At 53.7% G+C, this 24,639-nt stretch overlaps 1 protein-coding gene across 1 annotated transcript; it reads left to right on the forward strand.

Annotated features, from left to right (window-relative positions):
• Positions 1 to 756: 756 nt before the first annotated feature.
• Positions 757 to 22,953, forward strand: SCN4A (sodium voltage-gated channel alpha subunit 4; the record flags this gene model as incomplete). The annotated part of the gene is made up of 25 exons (XM_079547149.1): positions 757 to 1,053; positions 1,317 to 1,437; positions 1,782 to 1,878; positions 2,322 to 2,450; positions 2,537 to 2,628; positions 3,990 to 4,286; positions 5,315 to 5,378; positions 5,713 to 5,854; positions 6,632 to 6,844; positions 7,640 to 7,795; positions 7,969 to 8,092; positions 8,503 to 8,741; positions 9,709 to 9,882; positions 10,217 to 10,573; positions 13,463 to 13,891; positions 16,496 to 16,625; positions 16,784 to 16,938; positions 17,184 to 17,357; positions 17,862 to 17,984; positions 18,185 to 18,463; positions 19,645 to 19,698; positions 20,305 to 20,442; positions 20,663 to 20,767; positions 21,357 to 21,627; positions 21,761 to 22,953. Exons 1-25 carry the CDS (start codon positions 790 to 792, stop codon positions 22,951 to 22,953), a joined length of 5,520 nt encoding a protein of 1,839 aa, XP_079403275.1. The 5' UTR covers positions 757 to 789.
• Positions 22,954 to 24,639: the final 1,686 nt, after the last annotated feature.

A 24,639-nucleotide genomic window follows, 5' to 3' on the forward strand; every position in this document is an offset into this window, starting at 1 on the left:
TATTAAGCTGGGGGGAAACCTGCTCCTCACATGCTCCCCGCATCTCTTTTTGTTGCTCTGCTTTTCAGTGGGGCCACCCTCACCTCTCCCCCCAGCAGCCCCCCCAGTTCTGGTCTGGAGAAGATTTCTATAAGAACCATTCTTGCTTATTTTGGCTCACAATACGACTTCAGCTCCTCCCCCTCCAGAGCAGAGCCATGCAGTGCTGTAGGACACTCAGGTTCCTACCGATGGGATTGGTGCTGGGAAATGACCACCAGCCACCAGGACTGAGGTCTTCTGACCGAGGAATCTCTTGCTTGCACGTAAGAGGAAAGCTTTGGTCCTTTGCAGCACGCTGCAAAGAGCTGGAGCAGTGCCACTGGTGCTGAAGGTGTTTGATTTGGTTGAGCAACCTTGGTTGTGAAACTGCATGCCTCACGAGCCAGCTGGTGCAGCGCCAGGGAGAACGGCAGTGAGTGAGACGATGCTTTTTCGGTTGGCTTTGAGAGGGGAAGGGGAAGCAGGGTGCATGGAACCCAGGTGTGTCCGTTTGGATGCGATATCCGCATGCAACCCAAGCATTTTTCTTGTGATCTCAGTGGTTTTGGAGCTGTTGGCTGGAAGAAAGCCAACTGCAAAAGCCAACCAAGAACTTCCCATCACCAAGCTCACAAACGCCTTCATTGTCCCCATTGGTCACCGACCAACCTCAATAAAAGCCCCAAACTGTTCCCATCCAGCACCACTTTCTGAACCCCGCTCTCCCCAGCAGGTCGGGCGCAGGCGTCCCGCAAGCAGAATGAAAGCATGGCCGGCCTGCCGCACATCCCGGGCCCCGAGAACCTGCGCCCTTTCACCCCCGCCTCGCTGGCTGCCATTGAGCAGCGCATCGCCGAGGCAAAGGCGCTCAAGCTAAAGAAGCAGCAGGTGGAGATGCCTGAGGAAGAGGAGCTCAAGCCCAGCAGTGACCTGGAGGCTGGCAAGAACCTGCCCCTCATCTATGGGGATCCCCCCTTGGAGCTCATCGGGACCCCCCTGGAGGACCTGGACCCTTTCTACAAGGATAAGAAGGTGAGGGACAGTGCTTAGCCTGTGGGTGTCAGGTGCAAGGCCCTACAAAGCTCAGAGCGTGGGCTCCTCCTTCTTCCATCCGTTCCTCTGGGTCCCACCTGAGCCCATCTTGGTGAGCCACAGCCCCACGTTGCTCTGGTTCCTTCTCCTCTGAAGCAGAGCATCCCTTCCTTGACCAGGAGATTCAAAATACGCCCTTCAGAAGGCATTGCTTTATCCATGGGGTTGTGCCGATTTGTGTCTCACCTCTCTTTTCTCTGCAGACATTCATCGTCCTCAACAAAGGGAAGTCCATCTTCCGCTTCTCGGCAACTCCTGCGCTCTACCTGCTGGGGCCCTTCCACCCCATCCGGAGAGGAGCCATCAAAGTGCTCATCCATTCATATCCTTGCTTCAGTCCTGATGCTGGGAGGGGAGATGAAGAGGGCTGGGGGTGTTTTCCGGTGGTCTCATGAGTAATTCTCATTGGGTTGGTCCCCAACCATGACCAGGATCCAGAGCTAGAGCTTTTGTCCCTTCCCAGAAGCGGGTGCCCAAAGGTTTGGGGCAGTTTGGTGGCAATCACCAAGAGCTGTCCTAGCATCATTTTGGTTGGAACAAGGAGAACACCTATAAATGGTGGCGCTTCCCAAGATGAGGCCCAAGCCTTCCAAGCCGAGAAGTTCTTGGCTTCCTACCCATGAGAAGGGGGAGTCTAGGCAACAGCCGCAGCAGTTCTCCTTGACCAGGTTGTAAATTATTCAGCATGTTCATCATGATCACCATTTTAACCAACTGTGTGTTTATGACGATGAGCAACCCCCCGGCGTGGTCCAAGAACGTGGAGTAAGTCCCTGCTGGACATGGGGGGACATCCCAGCCTGAAGGGATGGGACCAAGGCTGGGACAGGGCTGTCGTGATCCAGGCATCCTTCAGAGGACCAGAAGTGTCCTTGGGAGGTGATGGTGGCCCTCTCCATCCTAAATGCCCCCGTTTAAGAAGGGACATTCACGCTTTGCATCAGGCATTGCAGAGAGAAGTGCTTCAGTGCTGCCCAAAATCTGAAAGGAAGGGAAAAAAAGCAATTTTTATTTTTATTTTATTTTTTTTGCTGCAGTTCTGCACAGTAGGGCTCAGTAGGGTTTAAAGAGAAAACAGTGCTGATAGTGCATCAACAGCAGTCAGAGGTGGTGCAGGATTGTCCCCATAGGTGGAGAGATGTCCCAGCTGACCACACTGAGTGGAGGTTAGGGGAGAGCCTCCCCTGAGTCACCATTCCCATTTTTAGATACACCTTCACTGGAATATACACCTTCGAGTCCCTCATCAAGATCCTGTCCAGAGGTTTCTGCATCAATGACTTCACATTCCTGCGCGACCCGTGGAATTGGCTGGACTTCATGGTCATCTCCATGGCGTGAGTGCAGGGGGACCCTGGGGACCTCGGGGACCTTGGGGACAGCGTGGGGTGACCTTCACGCCCTCTCCTCTGTCATCCTGCAGCTACATCACCGAGTTTGTGGACCTGGGGAACATCTCTGCTCTCAGAACCTTCCGTGTCCTCCGTGCCTTGAAAACCATCACGGTGATACCAGGTGGGGCAATTAGCTGTGCTCGCTGCTTCATCAGCAAAAGCTTCTCTCCTGCCAGACGTGGGTTTTTTAGGGCTTCTTGGGGATGCTTCTTTGGGTTTATGGCCCCAATTAACACGATCCTTACAGTTTCCTCAGTCCTTGGAGCCATAAATGCTTTCCCCCCATTGCTGAGCGCTCTGCTATCAGGATTGGGATATTTAATGGCTCTCAGTGCAAGCGGTGAACATTTAACATCAACCCCAGATATCCATCGTGCAGCATTAGGGACACTAATTAGCTTTATTACCAAACAGCTCTGAGGGATGCTTCCCAAACCTGATACCATTTCAAGACCCCGTGTGGACACAGAAACAACAGGTCAGAACCCTGAAGGAGAATTAGATAAAATTGCAGCAGTAATTTATCATCCCACTCTCACTGTGTCCCTGTATCTTCCAGATCTTTGGGCTTCCTATTTGAATAATTTTATATTTCCTCCCTCAAAGCTAAAAATTGCGCTTTGGAAAAAGTGCACTTTGTTCTTAGTGCCAGGGCTCTTATTTCTGGCACGCCTTCCCCCCCAGGAGGCTCTGCAGAAATAGCAGCTGCAAAAATAAGCTGGTTTTGAAGGGTGGCCGTAATCATTTTCCCAACATAGACGAGCCCTGGGAGAACAGGATTTTACCTAAATAGTTTGGGCAAATGGGGAACAGCAGGGCTAAAAATCCTATGCCTTCGTGGATGTGCCTCCATGCACTTTGCTCTGAGCTGCCTGCAGCTCGGTGTCAGGATGTCCCGGTGTCACCCATCACCCATGCAGACAATTCCTCGTCAAAAGTCCGCCGCCGTCTGCAGAGGAAGTGAGTTAATCCCGGTGCTTAATGCAAACTGTCACTTCCATCCCCTGTGCTCGGATGCCGGAGGGTTTCTCTGGATGGGACCAGCTGGCTCCCGGCTGCCTGCAGGACGGCACATGTCGGGGTTTGGGGTCATGGGGGTTTCTGTGCAGCCGAAGCCGAGAGCGGCGCACGGCATCGGCCGCTTGGGTTGGCGAATCGCTGGCCTGTTCAGCAGTGGTCCGTTCAGCAGTTTGGGGCTGAAAAACAGCTAAATCGCGGTGTTTGGGAAAAACTCAAAGACGAAAGGAATGGCTGGCTGCCAGCAAGGGTGGGCTGTGAGTTGCGACGCCCAGGTCAAGGCGTGGAGACAGCTGGCTGCCCTGCTGCAAAAGGGACGGTGCCCATCGATACGTGAGGTCTGGGTCCATGGGGTGAAACTGGGGATAGCCGTGTCCCTGCTAAGCCCAGAGCTTTGGGAAGCACCGTAGCACGTCCTCCATGAGCAAACGAGCACTTAGCTCAGCAGGGCCGACTCCCTCCCAGGGCTGAAGACAATCGTCGGGGCGCTGATCCAGTCGGTGAAGAAGCTCTCGGATGTCATGATCCTCACCGTCTTCTGCCTGAGCGTCTTCGCCCTCATCGGCCTCCAGCTCTTCATGGGGAACCTCCGGCACAAGTGTGTGAGGTGGCCACCCCTCAATGACACTTTGATGGGGGACTTTGGGCTGGACGACACCACGTTGGCCAACGCAACGCTCTACGGCAACTTCACTGATGGCATCGATGGCAACTTCACAGGCAACAGCACCTTCGATTTTGAAGCCTACATCAACGATGAAGGTAAGGACTCCCTGCTCCCCTTCACCGTGGTTTTCAGTTTACCCCATTCTTCCTCCATGTCTGACCAAGAGGGTTTGTTCCCATGGGTCTTCCCGTTGAGGTGCTTCAGTAGGATTCGGGTTTTGCAAGAGGATACAGCTAGCGGGTGGAGCAGGGGTTGTGTGTGCTCAGAGGAGGGACAGATGGAAAAACACCGGGGAAAAAGCCAAAAAAATATGGTAGTTTATTCTTGTTTGGCTCGTTTTTTTTTTTTAACACTACATGAAATCGTAAATACAGCATTAAATCTGCCAGGGAGGCTTCCGTTTGCCTCTAACATGTTTTCTTAGGGATTTCTGAGTAATTGTGGCTTTATTCCTTTTTTTTAATTCCACCAACACTCTTTTGGCTCCCAGGCCTGGGCAAAGCTCAGCCCCAAACATGGGCTCTGCCTTTGAACTTCTCACCTCGTGCAATCAATCTGACCACGAGCCAGACCCAAACACAAAAGCCCAAAGAGGGAGGCAGCATCCAAAAGCAATATTGTGTTGGAAAAATCCATTCGGGGTCACGGATCAATGCAGACTTGCCTGGAGCAAGCTGCACTCCAGGGACTGTCTCTAAGGAGATGTTTCATGGCCCATTTTGGGCACTCAGAGCTCAGGAGAAGGTCGGGTTACGTCTGGGCTGAGCTGCTTCGCCCTGTTGGGGAAGTAAGCATCAGTTACAGGAAGGCTTCGTTGCAGGGGTGCAAATTCAATATATGGGATTCAAAGAGTGCAGCACAAATAGCAACAGCACGCTGCAGGCGTGTATTTGGGCTGGCAGCTCTTGGGGCCAGGCTAAATGTGTATCACCTGAGCAGCAGGAGGAAGGTGATGGCCGTGGGCCCTTTCCCCATGTTTTTGGGGCCCTACCATCCCTGTGCTCCTGATAAGCCCTGCTAACCCACCTTCCCAGGAGCGCCGACCCGCTTGGCCATTGGCTTTAAAATCAATCTCCATGCTTATTCATTTTTCCCATGTCTTGCTCTTTCCCCAACCATGAAGCAAATTTCTACTTTCTGGAGGGAGCGCTCGATGCCCTGCTCTGTGGGAACAGCAGCGATGCTGGGTGAGTGCAGCTCACACTGGTGGTCGTTTGGTCCCCTCTGGGTGGGTCCCTGCAGGACCGCTGCGCAGCCCAACCATCCCATCTGCACCCCATTGGGTGTTTTCCTGCCAAGCGCCCCCACCAGGGGATGGAACGGCTGGAACTGAGCGCAGATGCTGTCAGTGGAAGCCCCCACCGTGGAAAGCATCCGGAGTTGTGTGGGAAGGGGCTTTGTGTGATGGGATCCACCGATCGATGTCACGCAAAAGTGGATCTTTAAGGGTTCCTCCCAGCCTCAACCATCCCAGGGGCTGCAGGGTGAGGACGGGGACTGACGCCAGCTGCCCTTTGACAGGAAGTGCCCAGAGGGCTACGTGTGCATGAAGACGGGCAGGAACCCCAACTATGGCTACACCAGCTACGACACCTTCAGCTGGGCTTTCCTCTCCCTCTTCCGCCTCATGACGCAGGACTTCTGGGAGAACCTCTTCCAGCTGGTAGGCGCCAGTGGGAGCGCGGCGGGTGGGTGCGTGGCTGAGCCCCTCGTGGCCTGGCTGTGACTTCTATCTCATTTCTTCTATTTCGTGCGTTCGCTGTTCACGTGAGAGTTCTGCTGTTTCAGTGCTGCCCGTGGCCTCGTAAAAAGTCACTGGACTGGGAGCTGATTGGACTTTGACCCGAGGGAAAGCCATGGATGCTCTCACCCAGCTCCCCATTGTGGTGTATTACGGAAACTAGGGGATTGCAGAAGTGTTTAGTGCAGCTCTAGCTTGAGATAATGGAGAGGGGAAGAGGGAAGACTCTCCTCATGGACATCCTAGAGGCAGAATTTGCATGAAATTCCAGTTTTCCTTTAGGTAATGGGTTCAAGCCATGAGTCCAGAGCTGGTTAAATCAGAAAAGCAAGACTGAAGGCTGTGTGTGTCTTCTGGAGATGATTTTTCCCTAATCCAGAGTTAGAGTGTGCCCCAAGGGTGGGACCTGAGGTACGGCTGTGCAAAGCCATGACGAGTTACTGGCCCCACCTGGGCCTCCAGCTGGCACTGGGCAGTGCAGTTGGGTTGGCCAAGATCTCAGCCTGTTCATCCCATCCACAACCCAAAGCCAAGAGCTGCAGGAAGGTCAGCTGGGCAATGTGCAGCACTTGGGGAGGCTGGAGCAAAGTCTCATCTTCCTCCCATGACCGCTAGGAAGACAGTGCCAGGCTTGACCAACAAGCACGACGTATTTTTGGAAGCAGGAGGTGTGATGGCTCATGATTCCTCTTCCCGCAGACGCTGCGTGCGGCAGGGAAAACGTACATGATCTTCTTTGTGGTGGTGATATTCCTGGGTTCCTTCTACCTCATCAACCTCATCCTGGCTGTGGTGGCCATGGCCTATGCTGAGCAAAACGATGCCACCATGCTGGAGGCACAGCAGAAGGAAGAGGAGTTCCAGCAGCTCATGGAGCAGCTGAAGAAGCACCAGGAGGAGCAGGAGAAGCAGGTAGGTGGGAAGGGAGAAGGTCTCAATGAGAGACAGAATGAGGGGAGAAAGGGAGGGGCAGAGACACACATAATGATTTTCCTAATTGCACAAAATCCAGGAGTAAGTCCTGCTTGCTCTCAACCAAGTGAAAATGAGAACTGAGCAACTATTTGAGGTCACCAGCTGAATCCAAAAGTTTATATATGCATGGAAAAAATAGGCTGAAAAGATTTAATTTCCACATTTAAAGACCAACACAGGGAGCACTGGGAGGCAGCAGAGGTGCAGCACACAACATACAGATCAGATTGAAAGAAGGAGGTGAGGAACAAGGCAGGCATCAGAATAATCGGCCCCTGAACGGCACATCAAGAGCAGAAAGCCTGGCAGAGCGCCTGCATGGGCAGATTGCAGTCAGGAAAGAAGCACACAGGGGAGACAGGGCAGTTGCAGCAAAGCTAAATGAATTAGCAAACCATTTGCTTTTGGCCAACACTGGAAACAGAAGACTCCAGCATCTTGCTTGAGTCCTGGTGTCCTTTGGGTACATGACGAGTGCTTCTCTTTCTCATTTGGAATGAAGGCTCATTCCAAAGATTAAAGTTCTCCACAGGACAGAAGTCAGAGGTTTTACATAGAAACATAGAATTACAGAATCGTTAAGGTTGAAAAAGTCCTCTAGGATCATCGCGCCCAACCCCAACCCAGCACCGCGCGGTTACGTCCTCATGAGTTATTCACGAGGCCAAATTCAAAACGTGAGAGGTTTGGGGAAGTTCAGACTGCAGGCTGACGGAGCTGTGGTTGCTGCAGTTGCAGGACAGGCAGTCCAGCAGCAGTTCCCTGCAGAGCAGTGTGGCTGGGAAGAAGAGCGACTCGGATGTGAACAGCGACCAGGACAAGGCGAAGGACTGCAATGGGCAGGTGGTCCCCAAGGTCGTGCTGCAGCGCTCTGCCACGGTGATTGAAGTACGTGCTCTGCCCTTGCTGTGACCCAACACAACCCCCCACATCCTCTAGAAGTGCCCACTGCTCCTACCAGCCTTCCTGCAGCTCTGTGTTGCACCCAAGGTCTCCTTTTGTCTTCTCAGCCTCTAAGCGCATTCAATGCTTGTTCGCCTGTGTGTCCTCTTCTCCTCTAGTTCAATCCAGCCAATGAGCCAGAGAAATCAGACTCCAACCACCTCACCATAGGCAACCAAGATGGGCCAGGGCTCGAGAAGAGGGTGGGGAGTGCCATCAGTGTCATCTCCAACACCATGGAAGGTACGGCCTGGCTACATTTTGGGCTTGGGTTGGAAAAGACCTTAAAGATCATAGAGCGTGGTTGGGTTGGAAGGGACCTTAAAGATTGTAGAACCATGGAATCGCAGCATGGTTGGGTTGGAAGGGACCTTAAAGATTGAGAACCATGGAATCACAGCACAGTTGGGTTGGAAGGGACCTTAAAGATTGAGAACTGTGGAATCACAGCACGGTTGGGTTGGAAGGAACCTCAAAGCCCCCCCTGGGCTTTGTCCCACACTCTGCCCTGGTCTGGCTGCCCCCCACCCCATCACACTGCCCAGGGCACCATCCAAGCTGAACACCTCCAGGTGCTCCCAGGAATGAGTTTTCCCACCCAAGGGAGGACAGGGGAAGCTCACGCTGATGTCAGTTTTCCTTCCTGCCCTCAGAGCTGGAGGAAGCTCACCAGAAGTGCCCGTCCTGGTGGTACAAATTTGCCCGCATGTTTCTGGTGTGGGACTGCTGCTACCCATGGCTGAAGCTGAAGGAATTCGTCAAGCTGGTGGTGATGGACCCCTTCGTGGACCTGGGCATCACCATCTGCATCGTGCTCAACACACTGTTCATGGCCATGGAGCACTACCCCATGACAGAGGAGTTTGAGAACGTGCTGACCGTGGGGAACCTGGTAGGCAGAGTCCACCGCCCCGTCCTTCCTTGCTCTGAGCCACAGCCCCCAAACCACCACCAGCGGGCAGCTTTCAGCTGCATGCAGTGTGATGGGACGAGTCCAGGAGGCTCCTGGTTGGTTTGGCAAACCCATCCAAGGGCTGGGGAAGAGAAGAGGGAGGGCTGCATCCTCCCTCCTATCACCTTGCCCTGCTCCAGCACCTGCTGGGACCTCTCTGCACGCAGGCACGCTGGTGACACATGCTCAGCACATAGCTGCTTTGTCTCTGGTTTCACTCAGGAAATAAAAGGGGATTAATTGGCTGTTGCTCAAAGCACACTGCAAAAAAAAACACCTCCAGCTTCTCCCTGGGGACGGTGGTCATTTCTAGATGTGTGTAGAAGCAGTGGGACTGGGGAATGCAGTGGGGCTGGGAGCGGGAGAAGCAGAGCTGATGCACACGATGGGATGCAATGGGGGCAGCTCCTGGGATGCTGGTAGCAGAATCCACCCTGTGACCCACGTCCAGGGTGGAATTTGCCCCCTGTGCATGCCATGCCATGCAATTCAACTGAGGACACTAATTGTCACATCGCTGACCCAGCCCTGGAGTAATGTGATAACGCTCAGGGCTGTTGTGGTCCCAGGAAAAGCGATGTGTAGGAGCTGGCTCAGCTCTTTCACAGTCCTGTATCATTCCAGTTCCTGGTGCTGGGAATCCCTGCGACAGGGGGGGATTCTTTTGCCAATTAGAAGTCTGGTTTTAATTTCCACCCTTTTTCCAGAAGCGGTCACCGCTGCTCCCCACCATCCATACTGGAAGGTGATTCCCAGTAAGAGCTGAACCCAATGGGACAAAATGCTCAATTTGGGGGAAATACCTCATTTCAATTTGGGTATTTCCCCAAAAACGAGGTGCTACCCACCCCACACAGGAGCTTGGCACTGACTTACAAGCAAACCAAGACTGCCGTGTTCCCCACAGGTCTTCACGGGGATCTTCACAGCAGAGATGGTGCTGAAGCTCATCGCTCTGGACCCCTATGAGTACTTCCAGCAGGGCTGGAATATCTTTGACAGCATCATCGTCACGTTGAGCCTGGTGGAGCTGGGGCTGGCCAACGTGCAGGGGCTCTCCGTGCTGCGCTCCTTCCGCTTGGTACGTGGCATGGGGATGAAATCTGTGGGTTTTGGGTGGGATCAACAGAGAGATGGGGAATGGTCGTTCAAGGGCATTCATGGCAGACACCAGCTTGTCCTCATTAAGGACAGAACCATAGAATGACTAGTGTTGGAAGGGATCTCAAAGATCATCCGGCGCCAACCTCCAAGATAACGCCACCAGTTGAGCCAAGTGCTGAGGAGTTGCGGCTCTTTGCAAAGCTGTTGGGTGTTTAATCCATCCTAAAACTGCCACGTGAAGGTCCAATCCCAACCGCTGTGGCAAATCCCAATCCCCCAGCAACTCACGCCTTGCCTCCTTGCTCCTACAGCTGAGAGTCTTCAAACTGGCCAAGTCTTGGCCCACCCTCAACATGCTCATCAAGATCATTGGCAACTCAGTGGGCGCGCTTGGGAATCTGACACTGGTGCTGGCCATCATCGTCTTCATCTTCGCCGTGGTGGGGATGCAGCTCTTTGGGAAGAGCTACATGGAGTGTGTCTGCAAAATCTCCACCGACTGCACACTGCCCCGCTGGCACATGCATGACTTCTTCCACTCCTTCCTCATTGTCTTCCGCATTCTCTGCGGCGAATGGATCGAGACCATGTGGGACTGCATGGAGGTGGCCGGCCAGACCATGTGCCTCATCGTCTTCATGATGGTCATGGTCATCGGGAACCTGGTGGTGAGTGGCAGCGGGACAAGGGAGGGTGCTGTGGGTGGACATGTCCCCGTCCCCACTCACTGTGCTGTAGTTGATGCTGTGAAGCCCACCTGTAGAGCTGTCCCCTGTAGGGCTGGTCTGGTGGGTGGAGGATGCCGTGGGGTTGACGTCTCCCCACTTCCCCCCGTTGCACTCTGGTTGATGCTGTGCGTGTCAGCTCACCTATAGGTTGACCCTTGTAGGGTTGGTCCTGTTGGATCTGCGCAGGATCCCCCTCCTGCGTACCTCTGTGCGGTGCACTCAAGTCTTAACAAAGTAGGATTATATCAGATTTCTACCTGAGGGATCTTCAGCTGAAGCCAGATCAGAAGCAGAAGGGGAAACTGAGGCACAGAACACGGTGGGCCCCATTCGCCCCCCGCTAACCTGAGCTGCTCACCACTGCCTGCAAGTTCCAGGCGAGCACAGAATCCTTTCTAAACTTGGTAAGCCGCTCGCTGGCGGCTCTGGAGCTTGTTTTCCCAGCAGCCTGGGCCCCGCTCTCCCTTCTTAAGGAGCAAGGCAGGGGAGGGAAGTGCAGCAGCTCGCTGGATTGCTCCGATTACTTGCCAGGGTTGTGTAAGCCCTTTGGAATTTGCTTTGAAAAACTATCTGGCTTGGAGCTGCTGACGCGTTGCCCCGCACGGCGCATGGCTGCTCCGGTGAAAGCAGAACACAGAGCACCCCGGGGCTCAGATCAGCACGGAGCATCCCTGTTTTGGGGTTAGAAAGTTGGGATTTGGACGTTGTGTCACATATGTGGGTTGTTGAGCCTTTCTTCTTCACCTCCTTCCCCCTGGAGCAATAAGGCAGTGCTGCTGGTCCTGTAACGTTAATGGTACTTGGAGCAATTCCTCTGCAGTTACTAAGGGAGAAGGGAGGAAGCCCTGTGCAAAAAGGCAGTGCCAACAGAGGCTATTAGCTGCAGTGGGTACCTAACGTGAGCGTTACAGTGATGGGATCCTGGGGATTTATTTAAAGATGCGGTTTAAGTCATATGGCATGAGCCATGTGAAAACAGCAGTGACCTTGAATAGCAGCTAATTCCCTTCTCAGACGCACTGCTGGCACAAAAAGGCACAAACACCGACAGCTGTGGGTTTGGCCCCGCGGCCGCTTTGCACAGCATTCCTGGGTCCTGCTGGAGCTCCGTGCCCTGCACACAGCCCAGCTCCCATCCCCGCACGCTGCTCCCAGTTCCTGGCATGCTGTGGGGCGGACAGTGCCAAGCATCAGCGCTGGGGTTGCCCCGGGGTCCAGGCACGTTTTGGGCATGGCAGAGTGGGAGTGAGCAGGAGGGAGGTCGTGTATGGCGGGCACATCCAGCGAGCTGACCTCTGCAGAAGTGAAGTTCTGCTCTACGGAGCACGTTAGGATGGGGTGAGGTTAGAGATGTGGCTCTGAGCTTCTGGAGACCCCTGGAAGCTTGCTGGGCATAAAGTCACAGAATCATTAAGGCTGAAAAGACCTTTGAGATCCCCGTCCCACGCCCACCCCACCATGCCCATAGCCATGTCCCCAAGTGCCAGACCTCTGTGATTCTTGAACATCTCCAGGCACAGTGACTCCACCACCTCCCTGGGCAGCTGTGCCAGCGCATCGCCACTCTGCAAGAAGAAATTCTTCCTAATATCCAATAAGAGGCACTTCGGGAAAAAAAGCTCATCAGAGGCACACAGAGCCTCAAGTCCGAGAAGAGCACCGACCTGCACGGCCACCAGAAGTGCAAAGCAGCTCCCTTCACCCAAGTGCTGCTCAGCCAAATGCATAACATCAGGGGCATCCCTGCAGCGGGGATTAGCAGGAGAACAATTAGCTTGTGCCCCAACAGCAGCCAGCAGCCAGCTCTGCCCACGTGTGGAGCTGTGAGAAATTGATGCTGGGGGATGGAGGCAAGCCAGCACCTGGTGGCTGAAGGGCTGCGGGATGGAAAGCAGAGCCTGCCGTGCACCAACACAGCACGACACAACGCGACACGACACAGCACAACCCAACAGAGCATCACAGCGCAGCACATTCCAACACAACACAGCGTAAAACAGCACAGAACAACGTAACTCAACACAGTCCAGCACGGCACAGAGCAACCAACACAACCCAACCCGGCCTCACACAAAACCATGCAGTACAGCTCAACACAACAGAGCACAACCCAAGACAGCACCAATCTGACACAACCCAACACAACCCTGCAGGACCCCTTCCTTACTGCCTGCACCCCAAAACCGACTGAGAACCCAGGTTGACTCCATCCCTTGCTCATTTATCCCCATCTGAGGGTGCAGGGTGGGGTGGCAGCTGCAGTGGGACCAGATGTGGGGTGTGAGCCAGCTTGATGCTGCCTGCTCAGCCATGTGGATCCGGCAAGCAGCTGCAAACTGGGCTGGATGGGGATGAGTAAACATGACTCTGAGTGAACCCCAGAGGTCACCCCATTCTTATCTCCTGCTGTAGCCATGTGGGGCCACAGAGGAAAGGCAGAAGGAGTGGAGCCAGGCCCTGGCTGGGCAGAGGGAGTCCGAATATCACCAAACCCTCCTGGTCCAGACTGGGATGTAGGACACAGAGCCGTGGTGGCAATGCTGTTGGCTGCCGTGGGTTTTGTTTGGGGACAGTTAATGATGCTCGAGTCCAAAGGGCGCTGCAAAGCTGGATGGGTGGAGGAACAAAACCTCCAGGCATGGCTTAGGAATGCCATGGCTTGAGAAAGTCCTGTGGTGTGTTTACTTCCCACCGTATTAAAAAGAATAAGAAAGGAAACTTGAGAAAAACCTCAAGAGAAGGGTTTTGGTTGCAGCACACTCAGTGAAGGGATCTCCTCCATGGCTGCAGGATGGATGTCCCCATTGGTGTTCGCTTTGTCCCCTCCAGGTGCTCAACCTGTTCTTGGCTTTGCTGCTGAGCTCCTTCAGCGCCGACAGCCTGGCAGCCTCTGATGACGACGGCGAGATGAACAACCTGCAGATCGCCATCGGCCGCATCACCAGGGGCATCGACTTCGTGAAGTCTTCTGTCCTCATGCTGCTCCGAAGGCTGTGGAAGGGCAAAAAGGTGGCCCCGGAGGAAGAGCAGGAGCCCAGCAAAGGGGACAACTCCGTGCTGAACCACGTGGATAGCAGCCCGGATCCCAAGCCGGATTACATGGACGGAGTGGCGGGGAAGGAGTATTTGCTGATGGACGAGCTGGACCACATGAATTTCATCAACAATCCCAACCTGACCGTGCAGGTCCCCATCGCCTCGGAAGAGTCCGACCTCTACGAGGAGACGAGCACTCAGTCTGACACTGAGGATGCCAAGGTGGGTTGCAGGGCTTCAGCCCCTGCACGATGCCGTTTGGGGTTACTTTCATCTTTTCCACAATGTGGGCCAAACTGAGGGTGTTTCAGCAAAAAATAGCTCTCTGTTTCCCAGCATGAGCTGCGGGTCCAAGCAGAGGTTTGGGTCAGGATGTGGGGTTTGTGCTAACACCTGCACCGCAGGGTCAGTGCACTCCTTTTGGGGTTAAAGATGTCCCAGAGGAACCTGACGCCAGGAAACCTGCTGATGGCACTAACATTGGATCCACTGCTAATGCCTCCAAAAGCAGCATCAGGGAGGGAGGGCACGGAACCAGGTGGAGGGGCTTAGCACGAGCAAACATGAAGCGGTGCATTTTGGATCCAGAGCTGATGAGACAGCTGATGTCGACTGCATCAGGTGGGGGCTGGTGGGACTGTGAGAATGGTCTGTCTGTGAGAACGAGAGGGAGAGGAGGTGAGAAATGCAGAAAAACAGCAGCAGGTACACTAAGGAGGACAGGATGTGATGGCACATTGCTGCTAGCCATGGGTTGCACCAAGGACCATCAAGGATATGGGGAAACGTAGGGCTGTGGGATTGCATATATTCAGGAAGGGAGAGCAGGGAGGTGACACTAACACCCGCCATGGGAGGACGCGTCCAGCCTGGCCCATGCAGTCCCCAGACCCCCAGTTCTTTGCTCATCCCGTCATCTGTGCTGGATTGAGTGGAGGAATTCCATCAATTACGGCCAACGGGATGGAGGAGCATCCTCCCAACAGGACGGGATGGGTTGGCAGCCATTGCATGAGATTCCTGCATAGTAATTAGAAACGAGGTGCTAATTGATAGCAGCTCTGAGAAGTCTGCTTCTTGCTCGCTGAGTCCGCATGCCGCTGATTAGCTCCAGATGGAGCCAAAGTCCTGCGCTGGGAACACGGCGACAACGACGAGCTGGGAGGTTTCTCTGGATGAGCTGCTCAGAAAATGCTGACAGACACTCCTCCCTTTAACAGCAGCTGCTTGCTGAGGCCACGCCACCAAATCTGCCCTGGGCACGGGGTGCTGTGGGGCTCCTGGCTTACAGCGCTGTTTCCCAGCTCCCTGGTGGTTCTGCCTGCCGTGTGTCCTGGAGGCAGGTGGTTTCCATCTGTCCTTCCCCAGGGTCACAGCTGAGCTCTCCTAATCCCTGCCCCTCCTCTCCTCCCAAGGACCCAGCAGGGAGCTGCCCCCAAAGCAGTGCCTTCACCCGGTGGCATGCTGTGCTCCGTGGGGCTGTAAGCAGTGGTGATGCCCCATATTATCCCCATCTTGGGGTCCTCCTCGGCCTGCAGGAGGACGGAGGATCTCCTTTATGCACCACCAACCTCAGGGCAGCATGATCTCCTTCCATGCAAGCTGACACCGTCCTGCATTCATTCCTCCCTATGAGAACCCTATGCAAGATCTCCTGGTTGCTCCCATTTGGGACAGGCAGGTCTGGAGATTTGCTCCTTCTTGTCTAAAAGCCAGAAAAAAAAAAAAATAATAATAATAATTAAGAGGTAAAACAGTCCCAGAGGCATGCCAGGGTTTTCTCTCGTTATCAGCCCCTCCAGCCTTGCTGAGTGGTGTCTGGGAAGGCAGCCAAGCTGAGCGATGCAGGGAGAGCTATTTGGAACACGGGTTTTGAACTTGGGTGAACCTCAGCCCAGAAGCCCTGCGAGCCAGCAGAGTGCCACAGTGGCCAACCGGGCTTCTGCTGGTCTAATTATGCCATAGGGTGATTAGAAGTGCATTCATTAGGGCACACGGAGCTGGAGAGCAGCGCAGGGAGTGGTGATAGGATGGGAGGAAGGATGAGGACAGCAGCCCCTCTGAAACCAGATGTAGAGCAAAGATTGTCCAACTCCACGCATTGTTGATGCCCCCAGGTTTACAACCCTCATTATCCAGTGTCTTTTCTCAGGGCTGTTTTGGAAAGAGATTCAGAGCAACCTCCAAGCAAAGGGCTCCCAACCCTTTGGGCAAGGTCCTTCCATCACACCAACACTTGGGTGGACCAGTCCATCATAAAGCCCCAACGGCAGATGACAGCTCCATCCTACTTACATAAAGCCCCAACGTCAAATAGCTCCTTTATGTTGGATTTAAATCTATGGCAAGCAGGGATTTGTGGTTTTGGGAACCAGCCAAGAGCTGTAAAGCTTTAGGAATATTGCTATGTGTAGAAATGGAGCCAGAGACACCTGAGGATTAATTATGGCAGTGTCTCCTTGAAAGCACCCCACATTCCCTCAGCTTTCTAATTTCTTGTGTGTTTTGCCCCCATCAGGAGAAGGGCTGATGCCTGCACTGGCAATACGGTGCGTTGGCTGGAGACGGTCAAAAACAAAAAATCCAGTGGCCACCACAGGGCACTGTGTGGTTGTTTCCACGCCAGAGGATCCAGTAGGTCTGTTCTTTCCATTGAGCAAGTCTTGATGGGGCCTCTCTGTGGGGTTCACCCCCCTCGGGAGGAAAGTTCAAAGCTATACATGAGCATTCCCTACAGAAGGTTTGCTCCCATCTCATCTCCTGCTGAGCATCCTCTGGCCCGGCATCACCACCTTGACCATCCTGAATCCCCCACTCCTTTTGCAGAACCCCCTTTCCAGTGACAACACCTCATCCCTGTGCAGCACCGTGGACTACAAGCCACCGCTGCCCGAGGAGGAGGAAGTGGCCGAAGAGGCTGAAGAGAGCAACGAGCCCGAGGAGTGCTTCACCGAAGGTGAGAGCTGTGAGCATCCTGCAGAGGGGCGATCCAAAGCTCCAAATCCTCCCGTTTCCTCGGAGGTGGTTCCCAGGAGCAGGCATCTCCAAACGGGGTTGAAATGCCAACACAGCGCAGTGCTGAGGAGGTGACCCAGGCTCTGTCTCCACCCTCAGGCTGCGTCAAGAGGTTTCCCTGTCTCCATGTGGACGTCACCAGTGACAGAGGGAAGATCTGGTGGAACATCAGGAAAACCTGCTTCCTCATTGTGGAGCACGACTGGTTTGAGACCTTCATCGTCTTCATGATCCTCCTCAGCAGCGGGGCGCTGGTAGGTCCCATCCCTCCCTTTTCCCCATCCCCTCCTCTCTGCAGCAGCTGCAGGCCAGATGTTCTAGCTAAAACCCCTTTTGGTCCATGCCTGCTCGGTGCAAGGGGATCTAAGCATCCTCCAACCCTCCTCAGCCTCCACTTTTCAAGTTGCCCCAGGAAAGTAGGGATGATGTGGTCATGCACCGGGCCGTGCAGCGGGTCTAATGGAAGAATGACTGTCATGTAGCTCCGTGCCTCTTCCAGGCCTTTGAGGACATCTACATAGAGCAGCGGAAGGTGATCCGCACCGTCCTGGAGTACGCTGACAAGGTCTTCTCCTACATCTTCGTCATCGAGATGCTGCTCAAGTGGGTGGCCTACGGCTTCAAGGTCTACTTCACCAACGCCTGGTGCTGGCTGGACTTCCTCATCGTCGACGTAAGTGGTGCTGAATGAGCACCTACAGAGTCATCCTTAGAGGCTTAGGGGGTTGTAGGAAGTCGTTGCTGACCAGCCCTTGCCTGTATGGGAATGAGGGCTTAGACCATGGTTTAAACTCACGGTGGTTGGGAGGAAGGGCCGCCCCTTTTCCAGGCTGCGGGAAACCTTTCAAACCCTTTTGGTGCTTTATGCGCGATCCGAGCACGCCGTGCTGCACCAAAGCCCAGCAGAGGGGTGAAGGGACACGGGTGCTCCCACCAAGCAAACATTTACCTGCCCAGTATTTCTGTGTTCCACATCACTTCCACCCTCCTACCCAAAAAGAAGGGACTGGCAGCCCAGTCACCAGAGACCCAAAGACTCAAAGCCAGTCCCTGCATTGCAAGACAGCACGATGCCCACGTGCTGGGAAGAGAGAAGGGCAGGAGATGCCAGGACATGGTTCACGCTCTGTTTTCTTCCACCTGAGATGCTACTCATTCCTCGGGCTGCTCCTTCCAGGTCTCCCTCATCAGCCTGACAGCCAACTGGTTGGGATACTCTGAGCTGGGAGCCATCAAATCTCTGCGGACACTGAGAGCACTGAGGCCTCTGCGCGCCCTGTCCAGATTTGAAGGCATGAGGGTAGGTGCAGAGCTGGTCCCTTGCTGGTGACCTGCACTGGGAATCCATCCCTGCTGGTTTTCGGAGGCCTCCAGATCGGTGGGATTGAACGCAGCCAAAGGGAAGGGTTTGGGTTGGGGTGGTGCAGTGCGGAGCCAGGACTCGGGCTGGATGATCCAGTTCAAGACCTTTTGTGATTCCATGGCTGCCTCTCCTTGCAGGTGGTGGTAAACGCCTTGCTGGGTGCCATCCCCTCCATCATGAACGTCCTGCTGGTCTGCCTCATCTTCTGGCTGATATTCAGCATCATGGGGGTGAACCTCTTCGCAGGGAAGTACTACCGGTGCATCAACACCACCACGGGGGACCTCTTTGAGATCAGTGTGGTGAACAACAAGAGCGACTGCATGGCTCTCCTGCACACCAACGAGGTCAGATGGGTCAACGTCAAAGTCAACTTCGACAACGTGGGCTTGGGATACCTGTCCTTGCTGCAGGTGGTACGTGCTGATCACTGAGCCAGCCATTTCACAGCATGGGGTGAACAGCATCAAGATTAAAATGGGATGCGACTCTGAGGCCCACATCAGGGTTCCTGGCTGCTGCTTAGCTTCAAGATTTAATTTAACCCCAAAATTCTGTAGGCTCGAGGAGGAAAAGGGCAAGATAGAAGATGGGAGGGGAAAATTAAGTGTAGCAAGGGAACTGTTGGGGATGAGTACACAAAGCACCAATGTTGAGGCTGCAGGAAATCCTCCACCGCATGGAGGAGCAAGGAGGAGAAAGAGTTTTAAGCACTATTATTTGGAAAAGGAAGATGCACGACCCAGGGGCATAGAACAACTTGAGCCCCCCGTTTGCTCGACCTGTCTCTCAGTCTTCCCAAAATCGAGACTCCCACTCCCCCTTTGCAGCCTCCCTGCATGGAGATGTTCTTGATGGAGTGGGGTCTGCTACAGTCGCAGGCTGCAAGAGTTTTGCATGGGGAAGATGACGACTGGAAAAAAGAGCATGTGAGCGTTGGCCATGGGTGAATGCAGCCATCAAACTCAGCACAGCTGAGCAAGGCGAGCAGAAGGGGAACTTCTGCCACCACAGCATTAATAAAAATATTGGTGTAGGCTCTGTTTTTGGGTGACTCCCACTGGATCCGGGGGAACCAGTGGCTGCAGAACTAAAGCAGAACCCAAACTGATCAACCAGTTATAAACTCAGCTTCCTCTTCAAGGCTTGTTTTTTCCTCAGACTCAGGAAATAAGATGTTCAGGCTTTTTGCTTAACAAATCAGCTGCAGAAGCCCATAAAAGATGCAGTACGCCCCCACCTCAGTGGGATGGAATCACAGAACCACAGAATGACTGGGTTGGGAGGGAGAATGGTTGGGCCTGGAGGGACCTCACAGATCACCCAGTTCCAACCCCGCTGCCTCGAGCCGGGTTGCCAACCACTAGATCAGGTTGCCCAGGGTCGTATCCAGCCTGGCCTTGAACACCTCCAGGGACGGGGCATTCACAGCTTCTCTGGGCAGCCTTTGCCAGCACCTCGCCACCTCTCCGTGAAAAATTTCCCCCTGCCATCTGAACCCCAGCCTAAACCCCCAGTGAGTCCCCATTGCCTTCCGCTCCCTTCATAGCCCTCTACACCTCCTGCTGAGCTTGCTCTTCTCTCCCAATCCCCACAGGCGACCTTCAAAGGTTGGATGGACATCATGTACGCCGCTGTGGACTCACGTGAGGTGAGGGACATGGCACCAGGCCGGTTCCACCCAGCTGATCCATCCCAAAATACGTCCCTGTACCAGACCATGGCCATGGGGTGCTGCAGCAGAACGGATTTCCCCAATTCCCTCCAGGAGCACAGATTTGCCCATGCCCCATTGCTCCGCACACCCACACCCTGCGCATAATGGTGCCTTTTTTAGCTTCAGAAGCAAGCAGCTGTTCTGCTCGCCCCATCTGCAGCTGCCGAGCACCCAGGCAGAAATCTGTCTGGGGAGAAAGAAGTGCTCTGCCCTGCCAAGAGCTCCCCTGGAAACTGGGAACTGTAACATCTTGGGATGCTCCAGCTGAAATATGGAGCAGAATTAAATGATGCTGCAGGCATTTCCCTACTCCCAAGCCCTGTGAGCATAGAATCATAGAAGCATAGCGCAGGCTGTGGGCGCCCTTGTCCCACTGTCCAGGTGGTCCCTGCTCCCACAGGAACCTCTCAACCCACCCCACATCTGCCAAAGGTTTTCTGTCATCCACCCCAGCTCGGTCTGGGTATGGTGACCCTTTGTCTGGGGGCTTGGGGACGCGCTTGGATACCTGGGGACACGTTTCCCTTCTCACCCAATCAGATTGAAGAACAGCCAATGTACGAGATCAACCTCTACATGTACATCTACTTTGTCATCTTCATCATCTTTGGAGCCTTCTTCACCCTCAACCTCTTCATCGGCGTCATCATCGACAACTTCAACCAGCAGAAGAAAAAGATAAGTATTTTCTGGATCTGGTCCAGGACAGCAGGGAGCAGCCTGCCTCTCTTTTCCCCACTGTGACCCTTTCCCATCATTTTTCCATGCATCGGGGAAAGATGGAACAAAGAAGCAAAGAGCATGGGACAAATGGATGGGTGGCGGGTGTGTAACGTGGCGTGGTTTTTGGAAGGAAGAGGTGAGTTCCTAAGGCTAACAGTGGCGATTCCCTTTATACTTTGGAGGCAAAGACATCTTCATGACAGAAGAGCAGAAGAAATACTATAATGCCATGAAGAAGCTCGGCTCCAAGAAACCCCAGAAGCCCATCCCCAGGCCCTCGGTACGTTGGGGGAATCCCCACGGCAAGCAGTGTGCCACCAACTGTCCCAGAGTGAACAGGGTGGGTTTGGGGATGAGCTCTTCCACCACGAAAAGCCAATTCTTGGCTCCTTGGAAAGGACCTTGCCAAGAGTTGGGGCGTCAGAAGAGGCTCACGTCTCTGGCGCCCTCATTTGGGTCTGTTCTTCAGCCCTGGGCCCGCAGAGCTTTTTTGTAGGGGCTGAGGATTTTCTTCCATCTCCTCTCCAAGAGGAATCAGTCTCAAGGAAACGTCAGCTTCCATTGCTCCTAGAAAGGAAACTGGTCCACCCAATACGTACACAGTTGTGATTTGGGCTTTCCCAGCTCAAGTGAGCTGTTTTCCCATGGGTTCATTGTTGCCCTGATGGATATGCTTAGGAAACAACCACCCCTGTGCTCACACCTCCTGGCCATAGCGGTTCCAGGTGCTGGGTATCCTCCCCCCACCTCTTCCTGCACACTCCTAAATCTGGTTCCTTCTTCTCTTTCTGTTGTGTCTTTGTTTTGTGTGTGTTTGTGTCCCGTGTTCCCACCTCACGTCTGGCTCTCCACCATCACCCCTATGGCAGAACAAGTTTCAAGGGATGGTGTTTGACTTTGTTACCAAGCAAGTGTTTGACATAACCATCATGATCCTGATTTGTCTTAACATGGTGACCATGATGGTCGAAACAGACGATCAAAGCGAGACCAAAACAGACATCCTCTACAAAATCAACCTGGTCTTCATCGTCATCTTCACTGGAGAGTGTGTGCTAAAGATGTTTGCCTTGCGCTACTACTACTTCACCATCGGCTGGAACATCTTTGACTTTGTGGTGGTCATCCTCTCCATCGCAGGTAAGCACAAGGGCTTCCACTGGATAATGGAAGTGTTGTGTGCAGGGGGAAGCCAAGGACACCCTGTGCCACCTCACCTCCCTGTCTCACGTGCAGAGCGTGCCGAATTCACCTCCTCTTCATCCCTTCACAGGCATCGTCCTCTCAGACATCATAGAGAAGTACTTCGTGTCACCCACGCTCTTCAGAGTCATCAGGCTGGCGAGGATCGGCCGCGTCCTCCGGCTCATCCGAGGCGCTAAAGGCATCCGGACGCTGCTCTTCGCTCTCATGATGTCCCTCCCTGCCCTGTTCAACATCGGCCTCCTGCTCTTCCTTGTCATGTTCATCTACTCCATCTTCGGGATGTCCAACTTCGCCTACGTAAAGAAGGAGGCGGGGATTGACGACATCTTCAACTTCGAGACTTTTGGGAACAGCATCATCTGCCTCTTCCAGATCACCACGTCGGCAGGCTGGGATGGGCTGCTCAGCCCGATCCTCAACAGCGGTCCCCCCGACTGCGACCCCAACCTGGAGAATCCTGGCAGCTCAGTAAAGGGCAACTGCGGCAATCCATCCATCGGCATCTTCTTCTTCTGCAGCTACATCATCATCTCCTTCCTCATTGTGGTCAACATGTACATCGCCATCATCCTGGAGAACTTCAACGTGGCCACGGAGGAGAGCAGTGAGCCCCTCTGCGAGGACGACTTTGACATGTTTTATGAAATCTGGGAGAAATTTGACCCGGACGCCACCCAGTTCATCGCGTACAGCACCTTGTCTGACTTTGTGGACACCCTGCAGGAGCCGCTCAAAATCCCCAAGCCAAACAAGATCAAGCTGATCACCATGGATTTACCGATGGTTGCCGGGGACAAAATCCACTGCCTGGACATCCTCTTTGCCCTGACAAAGGAAGTGTTGGGGGACTCCGGAGAGATGGACGCCTTGAAGGACACCATGGAGGAGAAGTTCATGGCCGCCAACCCCTCAAAGGTCTCCTACGAACCCATCACCACCACTCTGAAGAGGAAACACGAGGAGGTGTGCGCAACGAAAATCCAGCGGGCGTTTCGGAGGTACCTGCTGAGGCGCTCGGTCAAGCAGGCATCCTACATGTACCGGCACAGCAGGGATGAGGAGGCACTGATTGGGGACGCCCCTGAGAAGGAAGGTCTGATTGCAACCAAAATGCACGAGATGTATGGGAACAGTGGGACCGAGGCAGAGGTGGGCACTGCTGTTGATCTCGCGCCCGTCCCGAGCGCAGAGACTCCGAGTGCTCCTGTAGAAGCAAAGCCAGCGGGTGGGCAGCGCGTCGTGAAAGAGTCGTTGGTGTAACAGAGAGCAGCTCCCATTTCCTGGCATCTGAAAAGACTCTGTTCGTATCTCCTCTTCAAGAAGCCTCCCGTGTTCAGGTCGGTAGGTCTTAGATGCTGAGCTAATTTCAGATGTTTCAAGCTGACACCTTCGTTTCTGAGCGGGATCTCACGATCCTTTTTGTAGCTCACTGCACTCGCAAAGAGTTGGATATTTTTCTTATGCGATTGACAAGTGAAATCTCCACTGTTGGTGAGAAACATCTTAGTTTTGAAATGATCTAATCACGGTAACGACGTTTTCCAGACATTAACAAACGAGCACGGCTGTCCTTTCACTGCGGGTAATTGTTCATTAATGCTATTTCACAATTCCTTGCGTATGACTCCCCCAGAGGGCAGCGGGCGAAAGATGAGCCGAGTGAAATAACATCAAGAACAATTACGGAAAGGTTTATTGAGCAAAGAACTCCAAAGTCTTAAAGTCGCTCCTTTCCCCGGGATCTTTTCATAAGCTCTGTGCATTGATTTTTGGTACGCACGAAGGAAGTGCAGTGATGTCTTAAGCAGTTGTTTGCATCGCCCAAACAAAGCGCCCCCAGTGCGTTCTCAGGGTTAAAGATCAGACCTTAAAGGTCTCAGAATACGCGCCATAACTCATTCAGGTCTCCACGGTTCGAATGTAAACTCCGTTTCTATTCATGCTCCTGTTTTTCCCGTTCCATCCAGATTTTGTGGCAGGAAAACCATGGGCAGGGGTGGGAATTCCCTGCAACAAAACCACGTTGAGCCCCACGGAAAGCAGAAATTAGTGTCAGCTAACGAGTCGCATCCCTGGGGCCTGGGGAATGGTCTGCATTGAGCTGCTCAAATGGGGCCCCGTAAGTCTTGAGAGCAAAACAACCACGAACCAAAACCTCTTCCACTTAAAACAAGGGCTGCTGCGTGAAGCCAAAGGGTCTGTCTTTTTTTTTTTTTTTTTTTTTCCTTTTCTGTTTTTTATTATTATTAATTATTATTAATTATTATTATTATTATTATTCTTTCTTCTTCCTCGGGCTGGTTTTGGCTCCCAGCCATTGCGGATGCCCTGTGGCACCCCATAGAGCTCGGTGGGTCCCCATGCGTTCGGCCGGGCGCTTTGCAGCCCGGGTTGAGGTTCACCATGAATGCTGCTTCTATGTACGTGTCGTCGGTGACGGGAAAATGCCAAAGAGCAGAGTTTGTGCGAGCTGAAGCCATTTCTCTTTGTACATTTCTTAAAATAAACAACCGTGAACGGTCTCTTATTACGACACCAAACGCGTTGGTGTGTGCAGGGAGGGAAGTGCCTTCCATACCTCTGGGGAGGGGGAATCATCTCCCCAGCTGTAAACTGGGAAGGGGGAATCATCTCCCCACCTCTCCCTCTGCCTGGGCTCCAGAGGCCTCCTGAATGGGTCTGGACCCCAATGGGGCACCGTCCAGAACCTCTGGGCTGAAACCCCCAGAGCTGCTCATGGATGGAACTCTGGGCTGCTGGGTGCCTCCTGCCACCCCTGTAGAGTCTATAGGAGATGCAGCTGTCGGCCCAGCCAAAGCAAAGGGGGATTTGGGGACCCTCTGGACCTCAATGTGGTGCTGCTCAACACCTCTGGGCTGAAATCCCCCTCAGAACTCCCAGAGCAGCACATGGGTGTCTTCTCCTAACCCTACAGGGGCTATAGGA

The sequence above is a fragment of the Tetrao urogallus genome (assembly GCF_951394365.1).
Source record: "Tetrao urogallus genome assembly, chromosome: 26".
In the NCBI taxonomy this organism is placed as follows: domain Eukaryota; kingdom Metazoa; phylum Chordata; class Aves; order Galliformes; family Phasianidae; genus Tetrao; species Tetrao urogallus.